General features: G+C 35.9%; 1 protein-coding gene across 1 annotated transcript; it reads right to left on the reverse strand.

The window, feature by feature from the left end:
* Nucleotides 1-784: 784 nt before the first annotated feature.
* On the reverse strand, nt 785-11,912 carry cpxm1a (carboxypeptidase X (M14 family), member 1a). The gene is made up of 13 exons (XM_048204224.1): nt 11,532-11,912; nt 9,501-9,610; nt 9,274-9,413; nt 8,611-8,695; nt 8,244-8,394; nt 7,963-8,051; nt 7,762-7,885; nt 6,047-6,243; nt 5,617-5,796; nt 3,209-3,503; nt 1,759-1,898; nt 1,564-1,666; nt 785-1,306 (listed from the first exon to the last, which is right to left on the reverse strand). Exons 1-13 carry the CDS (start codon nt 11,788-11,790, stop codon nt 996-998), a joined length of 2,184 nt encoding a protein of 727 aa, XP_048060181.1. The 5' UTR covers nt 11,791-11,912; the 3' UTR covers nt 785-995.
* Between the last annotated feature and the right edge of the window lie 1,330 nt (nt 11,913-13,242).

Genomic DNA, 13,242 nt, shown 5'->3' on the forward strand with positions numbered 1-13,242 from the left:
GCCGTTCAAGAAGCATTTCTTATTATCAATGTTGAAAACTGTTGTGCTGCTTAATATCTCTGTGTAAACTGTGATACATTTAAGTTCAAAGAACAGCATTTATTTAAAACTAACTTTTTATTAATATTTTGTAACATTATTTACAAATGTCTTTACTGTCACTTTTGATCAATTTAATGCATTCTTGCTGAATAAAAGTATTAATTTCTTTATAAAAAAAAATCTTACTGACCCCAAACTTTTGAATGGTCCTTTGTGAATGAAAGTAGAGGTGTGGAAAATAAACTGGCTCGACCAGGAAATGTGTAACCCATAATATAAGTAATGTAAAATCTTAATGACTTTTTTTCATATCAAGCATAAATGCAAAATTTTGAATCAAGATATCAAACTCGCACTGGTTTCCCTTTCTTCTTAAGAACTGTCCAATTTCCATGTGTAATTGAAAGAAATGCCCTAATACTGCAACATAGCTGGTTCTGAGGAGTAACATAATGGACATGAATGTATTTTAGCATTTTTTTCCTCAAATTGTCCTGAAGTGCCGACACCTCTATAAAGCTTGTTTCTGCCACTGAATAAAAACATAACAATTCTGACTTTTTTTCTAACAATTGCAAGTTTACATCTTGCAATTCTGACTTTTTTTTCCTCAGAATTGTGATCTAACTTTTAAATTTCGAGTTATAAACTCACAATTCTGAGAAATAAAGTCACAATTATTAAGTGGCAGAAACAAGCTTCTATACATCACTGAATTAAGACAGTTCAAGAAACTAAGATGTGCTTTCTGTAAAATATTTTATTAGCTTTATTATGATCATATTCTGAGTGTAGAAAACCAGCTACAATCTCAGAGTCTTACTCAAAAAATCTGTTAGTGGTTAAAAAAAAAAACCATTCAAATGTTGAACAGCAGACAATCTCAGTGTCTCTTAAATGTCACCGTCCCTCAACCTGTGACAGACCGGCTTATTGTTTTATAAATGAGCTGCTCACTTCCGTTTAACTTTGTTAAGGCGCTGCTGTTGTTCTCGACGGCGGTTCAGAATCTTGGTGCTGATGCGGAGTTTGCGCATTCTCATGGCTCGGATCCGTACCTGATCATCCCGGGGAATTTTTCTACCACTTGCCAGGATCTGTTTTAGGCGATCCTGCGAAGTCTTGGTGAGGGTGAAGTCACAGATGGTTGCATGGGGCTCTGACCCCACAGTGCAGTGGCGGATGCGGGGGAAGTAGCCTTCTGCCCACACCGTTATCTTGTACTCACCTGGGTTCAGCAAACGCCAGTAATCACCATCTAGAGCTGCAAACATGTGAATCGAACATTATTATATCCCTGTATTGACAAAACTGAAATGTTTAAAGGGGGCTGACTGTATTATGCCCTTTTACAAAACCTTGGTTTTGTTTTTGGGGTCTACTAGAATCGGTTTTCATGCTGATTGGTCGGCTGGACCAGTGTGTTGTGATTGGTCACCTTTTTCATGCTCAAACTGTAAAAAAGCATAATAGGCCCTCTTTAATGCAGTTTAATTTGGCAAATTGATTTTAGAGGTATACCAGATCTCATGTCATGGTCCAGGCCGTCCACCTTAATGATAGCATTTGCAATGCCAGCCTTAGTGTCCTTATCCCTGATGACGCCCTTTATACCTCTGTGCACCTGCAGAAGAGCGAGAGAGCAGATAAAAATGGAAAAGGGTAGGATCCATTAGGATCATGTTTCCATACAGGACAGAAGGAAAATGAACTGACCTGCTCCATGTACAGCAGGAGAGACTCTTTGTTGTTCTCCCATTCGACAGGAAGCTCACTGGCATGTGGGAATTTATCACAGGACAGTTCTACAGTTATTTCGAAACAATTCGTGTGGAGGTAACTGAAGTCATTCATGCCTGTAAAGCAAAAATAGTATATAAGAAAAAGAATATATGACACTGAAACTTCTCAGTACATAAAGCCTTTTATATAATGAGCACGAAACTAGGATTGCCTCTTAAAAATATAATGAATTATCAATGTATTAATTCAAAAATAAAAATGTAAACATTAATCAATTTTCAAATGTAATATTAATTCATGTTGAAAACTGTAGTTAAATTGAACAATAAAAAATAACTAATTAAAAAAACTTTTAAAAATGTTTGCTTTTCATAATCCATTTGCCAGCTGCTTTTTAAATACTTTTTAATCTATTTGTTGATTGATAGCAATGTTGGGTGTACAAATTATATACAGTATATATATATATATATATATATATATATATATATATATATATATATATATATATATATATATATATATACACATACATACATACACACACATATATGTATAAAATTGATCAAAATATAAATTCAGTTATATTTAGGTTTATTTAACTAATTTAACTAATTTAACTACTTTAAATAAAGCCAATTAAATTGATAAAATTAACTTCAAATGTCAGAGTAGAAGCACATTGATTACCTAAACATTATGCATTTAGGCTTACAAATAAAATTGATATAAATTAACAAAGCATTTATTTAACAAATATTTTTTTAATTTATTTTATTGGGGGGAAAACATAAAATTTAATGAATCTTCAGAAAAACAAATAACTTGGTAAATTATAATGAATGAGGAAAAGCAGTTGGCAAAATGATAAAGAAAAATATTTTGAGTAATTGTTGCATTTTAAAAATGAGTTGTTAATTTATCATTTACTGTTTCATTTTACATTTTAATGCATAATTATTAGATTAATAAACAATTTCTTCATTTTATTTTTAATGGCACATTTAGTCCACCATATTGAACACAACTAATATCTGAATATATACAGTCTACATAATTCTCCTAAATATATTCTTCAAGACTTTGACTGTTTGAATACGCCTGTTTCATCTCTTAAAATTTACTTCTAGAAAGTTCATTGTTGCTAGACATACTTTGTATTACACTCTATGTATTAAGTTTTTATTAGTTTTTTTTTAGTTTGTTTAATTTCAATTTAATTAATTTATTTTCTTTTCCCTTCTTTCTTTTTGGCGTTGAGGTTGGGGTGGAGTGGGAACAATATTTTCACTATTCTCCTATATCTTTATAATGTTACTAAAAGTTTAATAAATATATTAAGCAAAAACATTGTTGCAAAGTTCCAGAAATGGATGAAGTTGCACACATTGGGCATGTCTGTGTGTCTCTGATGTTTACTCACTCCCTGGAACAGTGTGCCAGTCGGCCCCATTGATGATGTTGTTGTGCTGCTGGAAGTCTTCTGAGTGACAGATCCTGCGATCTGGGTTTGCCATCACCAGATTGGCTGAAGCAAAGACGGTAGCCAACCAACGGAAGAAATCGTTGTCTGCGGTGGGAGTGTCCTGGCGAGGGATCCAGTCACGTGTGCAGTCGAAAGGGTAAGTGACCACCAGCTCTCCCCCGTGCAGATTAGCACTCAGTACAAACGGGATATCTTGCATCCAGCTGATTACAGCACGCGTCTCCGGGGCAACCTTAAACATGAACGTGTTCAAATATATAGTACAATATAAAAATATACAATAATATACACAATTGTGAGAAAAAGAGTCAGAACTGTGAGATAAAAAGTTGCAATTATCTTTTTTTTATTCCATGGCAGAAACAAGCTTCCATGGAGACTCTTTAAAAACCTTAATTATTCCAAACATTTGACTGGTAGTGTATAAAAATACATTTATATAATATGTAGCCTACTAAACAAAAAGATAGATTAACTGTATGGACACAACTGCTATCATGTGGTTTAGACTGTAATAAGAGGGTCTGGGTCTGGTTTCAGTGCGAGTCTGTCCCCCATTGCCCCTCCCCCCAGCCACAAAAGGGACTCTTTGCCTATAATAATAATCTCATAATCCACAGAAAAGATGATAATTTGGTGTCCTTTTATTGCGTTTCTTCATATTTGAAGTCTCCTTCTATCATCTTTCATGATGAAGTGTGAATTTCATTTCTAATCTGTGTATTGTGGTGTGTTTTTCTATCGGAGGCCCAGCACAGGGAGTTTTAGCTGAGAGGAAGTGCTCACATTCTTCACAGATCTGCTTGACCCTGATTCCCATGTGCATAGCGTGTCCTCCTCTGTAAGGCAAAGACTAAAAGTCTATCGAAAGGGTAAAAGTCACCATCAAATCCAAACTGACAATTATAAATGGAATATTGAGGTATTTATTATAAATGATTATTCTGTGCACATCATTACTTTTTAAAATTCACGTGCCCTCGTAATCTTTACCAAAATATCTTCCCCTCCCTCTTGCAGTGACATCTCTTCTCTTCTCTGATGACGTGTTTACTGGCGCGAGGAGGCGGGGCAACCTGTCACTCACATGACATCACAGCAATAACAAACCACAACCATCTAACAATCCAATCAATTCCCAATGGACAAAAGTCAAGTCCAGCCCTACATTTTACCTCGTTCGAGAAGTTTTATTTGGATATAAATCACATTAAGGAAACAAAGACTATTGCAACATACATTTTATGCATGTGACCCTTAAATCCAAATAAAACAAACATTATACACTGACAGAAACCACTGAAAGAGCTCAAGGCTCGGCTGTTTTCTTAGCCAAAAACTTTGACTCTTTTAACAAACAGTATAGACTATTTTTGAAAAATAATGAAACAACCAGGGACTCATTAATGCACAGACTTACAGGACCAACTGGCTGCACGAAAATGATATATAGTTCACTTCAGAATTAAAATTTACTGATAATTTACTCACCCCCATGTCATCCAAGAAGTTTATGTCTTTCTTTCTTCGGTCACAAAGAAATTAAGGTTTTTGAGGAAAACATTCTAGGATTTTTCTCCATATAGTGGACTTCACTGGGGTTTAACGGGTTGAAGGTCCAAATGACAGTTTCAGTGCAGCTCCAAAGGGCTCTACAGGATCCCAGCTGAGGAATAAGGATCTTTTTAACCACAAAATGCTCTGTGATGCGCCACACATTACGTAATCATGTTGGAAAGGTCACGCGTGACGTAGGCGGAAGTACCAATCCAATGTCTACAAAGCGAACGTGCAAAGACTAAGTTAAACAGCCTTTACAAAAAAACGTAAAACAATGATGTCGGACGTTTTTTAAGTTTTTCGCCCTACCGCAGTACTTCCGCCTACATCATGCATGACCTTTCCAAACTGATTACGTAATGCATGGCGCATCACAGAGCATTTTGTGGTTAAAAAGATCCTTATTCCTCGTCTGGGATCATGTAGAGCCCTTTGGAGCTGCACTGAAACTGTAATTTGGATCTTCAACCCGTTGAACCCCAGTGACGTCCACTATATGGAGAAAAATCCTGGAATGTTTTCCTCAAAAACATTAATTTCTTTTTGACTGAAGAAAGAAAGGCATAAACATCTTGGATGACATGGGGGTGAGTAAATTAACATGAAATTTGAATTCTGAAGTGAACTAATCCTTTAAATAATTATTCCTATATATGGAGGTTCAGAGTAGTGACAACTGCATTCTATAACCAAACTATAACCAAACTTGAACGTGACAACTGTTCCCAAAGGTTTTTATAAGTAGACTACACATATTATAAGTGAGCATGACAATGCTTACGTACTAATGCTTCGGTTGAGGTGTAGTACTCTGGCATGGGAATGTAGTGGTTGCTCACTCTCCTCTTGTCCGTGGCCAACTCCTGAGCGTCCCACATGATGTTGTTGAGGTCAGGGAAGTTATGGTTCATGTCAATGCCCTCAAAGCTGTAGCGTCCAAGAGCCCAGCCAGAGAGTTCTGAGCCCTGTTGAAACAAACACATGCACAAATGCAAATAGAAGACTGATGACACTATAGTGAACTAGTTATATTACTAGTTAATAGTTAGTTAATAGTGAGAATTGGACCCTAATCTAAAGTGTGACCAATCTTTTGTGCAATGGAAAGGTTCCATGGATGTTAAAGGCTATTTGTGGAACACAGATGCCAATAAAGAACCTTTATTTTTAGGAGCGTAATGTTCATCTCGCATCAGTTTTGCTGTTTTGGATTACCTTCTCATAGGCTGTTTCATATCCGTCTGGGTTCATAGATGGCAACAGATGGATGCGTGTATCTTTTACCAGCTGTATGACACGCTGATTGCCTCGGTTGTATTCATGGCAGATGTACTGCATGAGATTTAGCAAGAGCTCCCGGCCCAAAACTTCATTCCCATGCATCCCGGCAACATAGCGAAACTCCGGCTCACCTATATGCAAACAGTGAAATCATAAACAATAAAATGTGTACAATTCGGAAAATTAATTCATTTAAAGGTGCCATCAAACATTTTTTTACAAGATGTAATATAAGTCTAAGGTGTCCCCTGAATGTGTCTGTGAAGTTTCAGCTCAAAATACCCCATAGGTTTTTTTTAATTAATTTTTTTAACTGCCTATTTTGAGGCATAATTAGAAATGTGCCGATTCGTGCTGCGGCCCCTTTAAATCGCGTGCTCTTCGCCCCCTCCCGAGCTCTCGACTATAATACAGTGCATAAACAAAGTTCACACAGCTAATATAACCCTCAAAATGGATCTTTACAAAGTGTTCGTCATGCAGCATGTCTAATCGCGTAAGTATGGTGTTTATTTGGATGTTTACATTTGACTCTGAATGAGTTTGAGGCTATATGCTCTGTCTAACGGCTAATGCTACACTGTTGGAGAGATTTATAAAGAATGAAGTTGTGTTTATGAATTATACAGACTGCAAGTGTTTAAAAATGAAAATAGCGACAGCTCTCTTGTTTCCGTGAATACAGTAAGAAACGATGGTAACTTTAACCACATTTAACAGCAAATTAGCAACATGCTAACGAAACATTTAGAAAGACAATTTACAAATATCACTAAAAATATCATGTTATCATGGATCATGTCAGTTATTATTGCTTCATCTGCCATTTTTCGCTGTTGTTCTTGCTTGCTTACCTAGTCTGATGATTCAGCTGTGCAGCTCCAGACGTTAATACTGGCTGCCCTTGTCTAATGCCTTGAACATGATCTGGCATATGCAAATATTGGGGGTGTACATATTAATGATCCCGACTGTTACGTAACAGTCAGTGTTATGTTGAGATTCGCCTGTTCTTCAGAGGTCTTTTAAACAAATGAGATTTATATAAGAAGGAGGAAACAATGGAGTTTGAGACTCACTGTATGTCATTTCCATGTACTGAACTCTTGTTATTCAACTATGCCGAGGTAAATTCAATTTTCAATTCGATGGCACCTTTAAAACCCCCATTTTACTTCCATTATGTTATGTATTTCAGAGTGAAACAGCATGCAGGATAAAATAAGGTCAGGATTAGAGTCTTTATCCAGCAGGAATTGTATTATGAAAAAAATGAACATTTGAAATTGGAACATTTGCTACCTTTATAAAGAGATTAGAGAAGTCAAACTGCTGACAATGTGTCTTCAGTAAAAGCATAACAGCATCTGATCAATGATGGAATGTTTATTCTGGCCAAATGAATGATGAAAAGCAGATGTGTGACTACAACATGTTACATAAAGGTATGATGAATGGGCAAAATAAAGTCTACAAGCAAAGAAAACATCTTCTTCTATCTGTGTGAAAAGGAAAATATTAGAAGGGCGTGAATGAGTTCTCTGTAAAAACCATAATTGGTTATTGCACCAGAATGTGTGTGTGTGGTGTGGTCTATCAGATTCAGGAATCTGAATAACAAGCACCAGGGTCCTGAAGTAAACACTTACCAAGCTCATGTTTTCCCGGGTTATCGGATATTTCCATAACATAAAGCTTCAGTCCGGTGTAGCTCCTCCCAATAGTGTAGATCCGTGTGATATTTGGACACTCGTCATTCACAGACTTCATTAACTAGAGGAAGAGTGACTTGTGTTAGTTCGCTTACATGAATAAGCAGTAAGAATATGAAGGTCTAAAATCACTCTAACCTTCCTCATCTCATTATAATTATGGTGTCTGAAGTCGAGGTCATCTGTGGATCCGCTCTCAGTTTCAGAAAATTGCAGGCTGTCAGGATCTACACATACAGACAAATTGTCAAACTGTTTAAAGGTCTTACCGCCCCTCCATATGAAAGGAAATAGCTTAATGTATTCATATTCAAGATGCTGCATGCTTCAAATTTTATATATATATATATATATATATAGGCAATATGCCATGGTTTTGACCCAAATATTTCAAAGTACAGTAGTGTAATACTGTGAACCTGGCATTGGGCAACCCAGCACTTCAGCACGGAGGCAAATGGTGCCATTGCTAAACCAGGTCTGTGGGTTAATGCGAATGTACTGGGCCACCGAGGGCTCGGGAAACAGAGCCAAAACTGGCGTCTCCAAATCTTCATTCCCAATAAACACCTGCACAGAGATTGTGAGATCAGGAAAGACAGTACACATATAGAAAAGAAAAAAATATGACACATGGGTAAAATTCACTTTACAGACTATAGGTTTTAAAGATTTATATGCTTAACACATTTCTTAGCCATGTCTTACAGGGAAATCTACAGGGAAACTTCATGTGCAGAGTTGACAAAAGTAGGTTAGCAGTACTTATAAAAGTCATAAACTTACGGCCTCCTCTGATCCATTCATGCAGGGCTGCCAGACCACTGAGTCATTACTGAACTGCACCTTATACGTGCGGACCCAGTTCAAGCTACACACACACACAAATAAAGACTTTTGGCAAGACGAATGTAATGAAAATGGGTTTCATTTGTAAACATCCTGTAAAAGCAGACCCTTGTGAAAAAGAAGTACACTTCAGCAGTACTTATTATGGAAATATTCCTTAAAATAATATACTGTGAACTGAATCTAAGAATGTGAACTGAATGCAATGTTTTCAGACACTAAAACGGACCGTTATCGTTCGTTGGTCTGGACGCCAATATAGTTATCGTTACGGTTATCTTTATAGTTATCATTCTTGGAGTGAATGGGCCTTAAAGTTGGCAAATGTGATGGTAAATATGGGTAAGAAATGAAATACCAACTGCAACTCATTATGTAAATATAAAAAAATTCATAATGGTTAGCACACCACATGGCTGAAATGATTTACAAAACAAAAGTGTGGAATGGAGCGAGTCTGTGTTTAGCAGTTAGAGATGATTAGTTGCATCAAATTGGAGAAGAAAAAAATAATTATAGTTATTTGCTGCTATCTAGCAGGAACTAATGAAGTGTGTATGACAACTATGATGATAATGATGATCAAAGACACACAATGACCTCCAGATAGAGTTTCTGCCCTGGAGGATGACGCCAGTAAAGAGTGTCGGTCTGAGAGCATCCAACTGCAACCACTGTTCCTGATCCTCCACCCCAGCACACCACGCTCCGTCATACTCATCATCATCCTCCAGACCAGACTACAAACACACGTATGCAAATTCATAACATACTACATTGAATCTACCTTCAAAATCTTCTTAAACAAACACACACAGTGGGCTGACCTGTATGTTAAGGCGTCCTCTGTAAGGGCCGAGCCCGACGCTCAAATACGAGGAAGCCTCCAACTGATCATCAGAGACTTTCAGAGACTCCAAACCCAGCGGTGGACAATCTGATAGAGATTGAGACAAACAAATGTAACGCTGATGAACAGTTACTTATTAAGCCAGAGAGGAGCCTAAGAATGGTTGAATGAAAGATAACAGTGAATGTGCTCTAAAGAATCACATGATAGTACACTCTTAAAAATAAAGGTTCCAAAAGGGCATTTTCACAGCAAACCATTTTGAGAAAGATTCTGAAAAAGAATAACCAGTGACCAGGTTCTAAAAGTGAAGAGCACATAATTCCACTACAAAGAACCTTTTGTGCAGTAGAAAGTTTCCATGGATGTTCTTTATGTAACCATCAATGCCAATAAAGAACCTTTATTTTTAAAGCGTAGGCAATAATTTCTCTCTCTTCTCCAAGGGTGTTCAATTGGTGCGCTTTTGAAATTACTTCAAGAGCTGGTGGGAATACAGGAATGCTGAGCAAACAAATGTCACACTGATTCACTATTGTTGCTTAAAACAAAGTCTGGTGAATCAGCATCATGTTTGTTGCTTAAGCATTTCTGTATTCCCACCAGTTCTTGAACTAATTTCCTCTTAAGTATACAGCCTGTCTGATATCAAACACATGAGACCAGATAACAAATCCTGTTAAAAAGAAGTTTGTAGCACATTGCAAAACATTAAGCACTGTGCATAGTGACTATAATTAAAGGAATTAGTATGTGCTGAATAAACACTAGTGAGCAGTTTTGGGGGTAATGCATTACAAGTAATGTAATCAGATTACTTTTTCAAGTAACTACTAAAGTAACGCATTACTTTTTTTTAAATTTTACTTTTTCAAATAAGTAACGCAAATAAACTTTTTCATATGAAAATAAGTAATGCAAGTTACTTTTTCACATTTATTGACTGACAGCTCTCCCTTCCCATGTTGAGAGAAATATGTGTGAAAATGATGGTTATTGTAGTTCTACAATTAATGTGAACATGCATTTACTCATCACACTTGCATGAAACATTTAGTATTCCTCAAAATGAATAGTGAAATACAATCTCAGAATTTTACGCAAACCTGTAATTAAGTATATTAAATTAGACAAATATACTTTATGTATTTAATCTCACTTTATTAACTAATGTCTTTGCTGCTGACCTTCAATGAACTAATTTAACCATACTAAGAAGGAAAAATTACTTTACATTTAGAAATAAGAATGTTGAACTTCCTTTTATTCTTCTTCAATCCAGAATAGCAGCACAGCTGAAAGGTTTGTTTGAGCTGCGCCATCTACTGTACAGGAGTAAATATGCATTTCCTTCAGCCTGAAGGTTATTCATTTCACGTTTGGTGTGAAAGGGCCCTGACATTTGCCAAAAATATAACTTTTTTGTTGTTGTTATTAAAAAATAAACAAGCAAGCCCAGCCCAGGTGAGAAAAAGTAACGCAGAAGTAATGTAACCCATTACTTTTTTATATATAAAAAGTAACTAAGTAACGCAATTAGTTACTTTTTTTAGGGATTAAAGCAATATTGTAAAGTAGGCCTAACTTTCCCCAACACTGCTAGTGACTATTGAAATAAGTACTAGTATATAATGAACAATGACTAGTGAAACTGCAAAATATAGCCTACTTGTAACCTATCGGGTCAACTTAAAGGCATAATTTACCCACAAACGAAAAGTCTGTCATACTTTACTCACCCTTACATCTCTCCAAACCTGTATGACTTTCTTTGGAACATGTGAATATTAAATAATATATTTTGAATACCATTGACTTCCATTGCATGGAAAATAAAATAGAAATGACAGATTTCTTTAAAATCTGTTCCACAGAAGAAAGAAATTGCACGAAATGTGTTGAAGTGTCAATCACTTTAACATAAAATAGAGTTAACTTAATCTTAAAGGGATAACGCCGTGCCATAAAAGGATATTTAAAGAAAACTTCAGATTGATCATGAACTCGCCTGGTTTTACTCCACGGGTCTCTTTGTTCATCTGTTCTCCATCTTCACTGGTATTCCTCTGCGCTTGAGTGTGGTCTTCATCGGGGTTTGCTTTCTCCAAACTTTTAGTAACATTTCCATCCAGATTAAATATTGACTTTAAATCGTTAGACTCAGATTTAGTAACATTATTACTGACAGTCTGATTTTCAGATGAAAGACAGTGGTGTGTAATGCAAAGTATTATTGCACCACAAATATGTACGCTTTGCATAAGCATTTTCCTTCTTCAGTAACCTATATTCTTGTCCAAGACTCCAAGCAGAATTTAAAAGTCAGATATTGGAAGAACGCCCCGTAATATTATACCAGACTGCCGCCACTACCGTATATTGTAGAATAGACGTCGTGTAGACCGTGATTGTGTTGTCAAGCGAAGTTTTAACCCTGTAAAGCACATCATATTTGATACATAAATTTCTGAAGCCTCTAAATAATCAACATGATCAACAATTTTCAAATAACAACATGCACTAAATTTTGCTCAGTTTGCACCTCCGAATAAAACTGAGGTGTTTTTCATCCTCCAGTGTGATATTCTCATGTAACATATTATGGACAATAAAAGTATAATGTAGCCAATCAAATATGATATGAAACATAAAAGACATAGGCTCTGCTATTTTTTTTTTTTTTAAATAATATTTGTCTTAAAGTTAAATAAATTGTTCCATTTTAACTTTTTTTGACTGTTATTTTAGGCTATATGTCAGGCTAACACAGAAGGTTATGTTTGTTTACATGTTTATGCTACTAGTGAGGTGTTAAATGACTCCATGAAGCTACATGTCACATGATTTTTGCTATATTCACATCTCTTGTTTAGGCATGTTGAACACTAGCCTATTAACACTTTCTGGGAACAGCTGGTTTTGCAGTTTGTGGTTACACTATGAAAACATGATATGGGACAGGTTTTTGCACAACCAACCCTTTTCTTGAAAGCATATATTATCATTAAAACAGCGAAGAAGAAGAAGAAGAAGAAGAAGAAGAAGTCGCCTAATAAATAATCTAAAGACTATGCAGTTGCAAGAAAAAGTATGTGAACCACTTGCAGAATCTGTGAAAATATTAATAATTAAAAAAAAAAAAAAAAAAAAAGAGAGAGATCATACAAAATGCATGTTATTTTTTGTTTAGTACTGTCCTGAGTAAGATATTTTACATAAAATATGTTTACATATAGTCCACAAGACAAAAAAAATAGCTGAATTTATTAAAATAACCCCATTCATAAGTATGTGAACCATTGATTCTTAATACAGTGTGTGGTTACCTGGATGATCCACGACTGTTTTTTTGTTTTGTGATGGTTGTTCATGAGTCCATTGTTTGTTCTGAGCAGTTAAACTGAGCTCTGTTCTTCAGAAAAAATCTCCAGGTCCTGCAGATTCTTCAGTTTTCCAGCATCTTTTGCATATTTGAACCCTTCCCATCAGTGATTGTATGATTTTGAGATCCATCTTTTCACATGGAGGACAACTGAGGGACTTAAACTCAACTATTAAAAAAGGTTCAAACATTCACTGATGCTCCAGAAGGAAACACGATGCATTAAGAGTCGGGGGGTGAAAACTTTTGGAATTTGAAGATCAAGGTAAATTGTATTTAATTTGCCTTCCGGGAAACATGCAAGTATCTTCTGTTGCTTCCGAAGGGCAGTGCTAAA

This window comes from Megalobrama amblycephala, linkage group LG10 (genome assembly GCF_018812025.1).
Source record: "Megalobrama amblycephala isolate DHTTF-2021 linkage group LG10, ASM1881202v1, whole genome shotgun sequence".
Lineage (NCBI taxonomy): Eukaryota > Metazoa > Chordata > Actinopteri > Cypriniformes > Xenocyprididae > Megalobrama > Megalobrama amblycephala.

Bases quoted from the DNA above. Each gene is read 5' to 3' on its own strand.
- cpxm1a (XM_048204224.1), bottom strand. From the start codon at position 11,790: ATGCTTATGCAAAGCGTACATATTTGTGGTGCAATAATACTTTGCATT. The intron at 9,611-11,531 runs GCGAGTTCATGA...AATCTCTATCAG, and splicing joins GACCCGTGGAGTAAAACCAG to ATTGTCCACCGCTGGGTTTG. The intron at 8,052-8,243 runs GTTCACAGTATT...CTGTATGTGTAG, and splicing joins GCTGGGTTGCCCAATGCCAG to ATCCTGACAGCCTGCAATTT.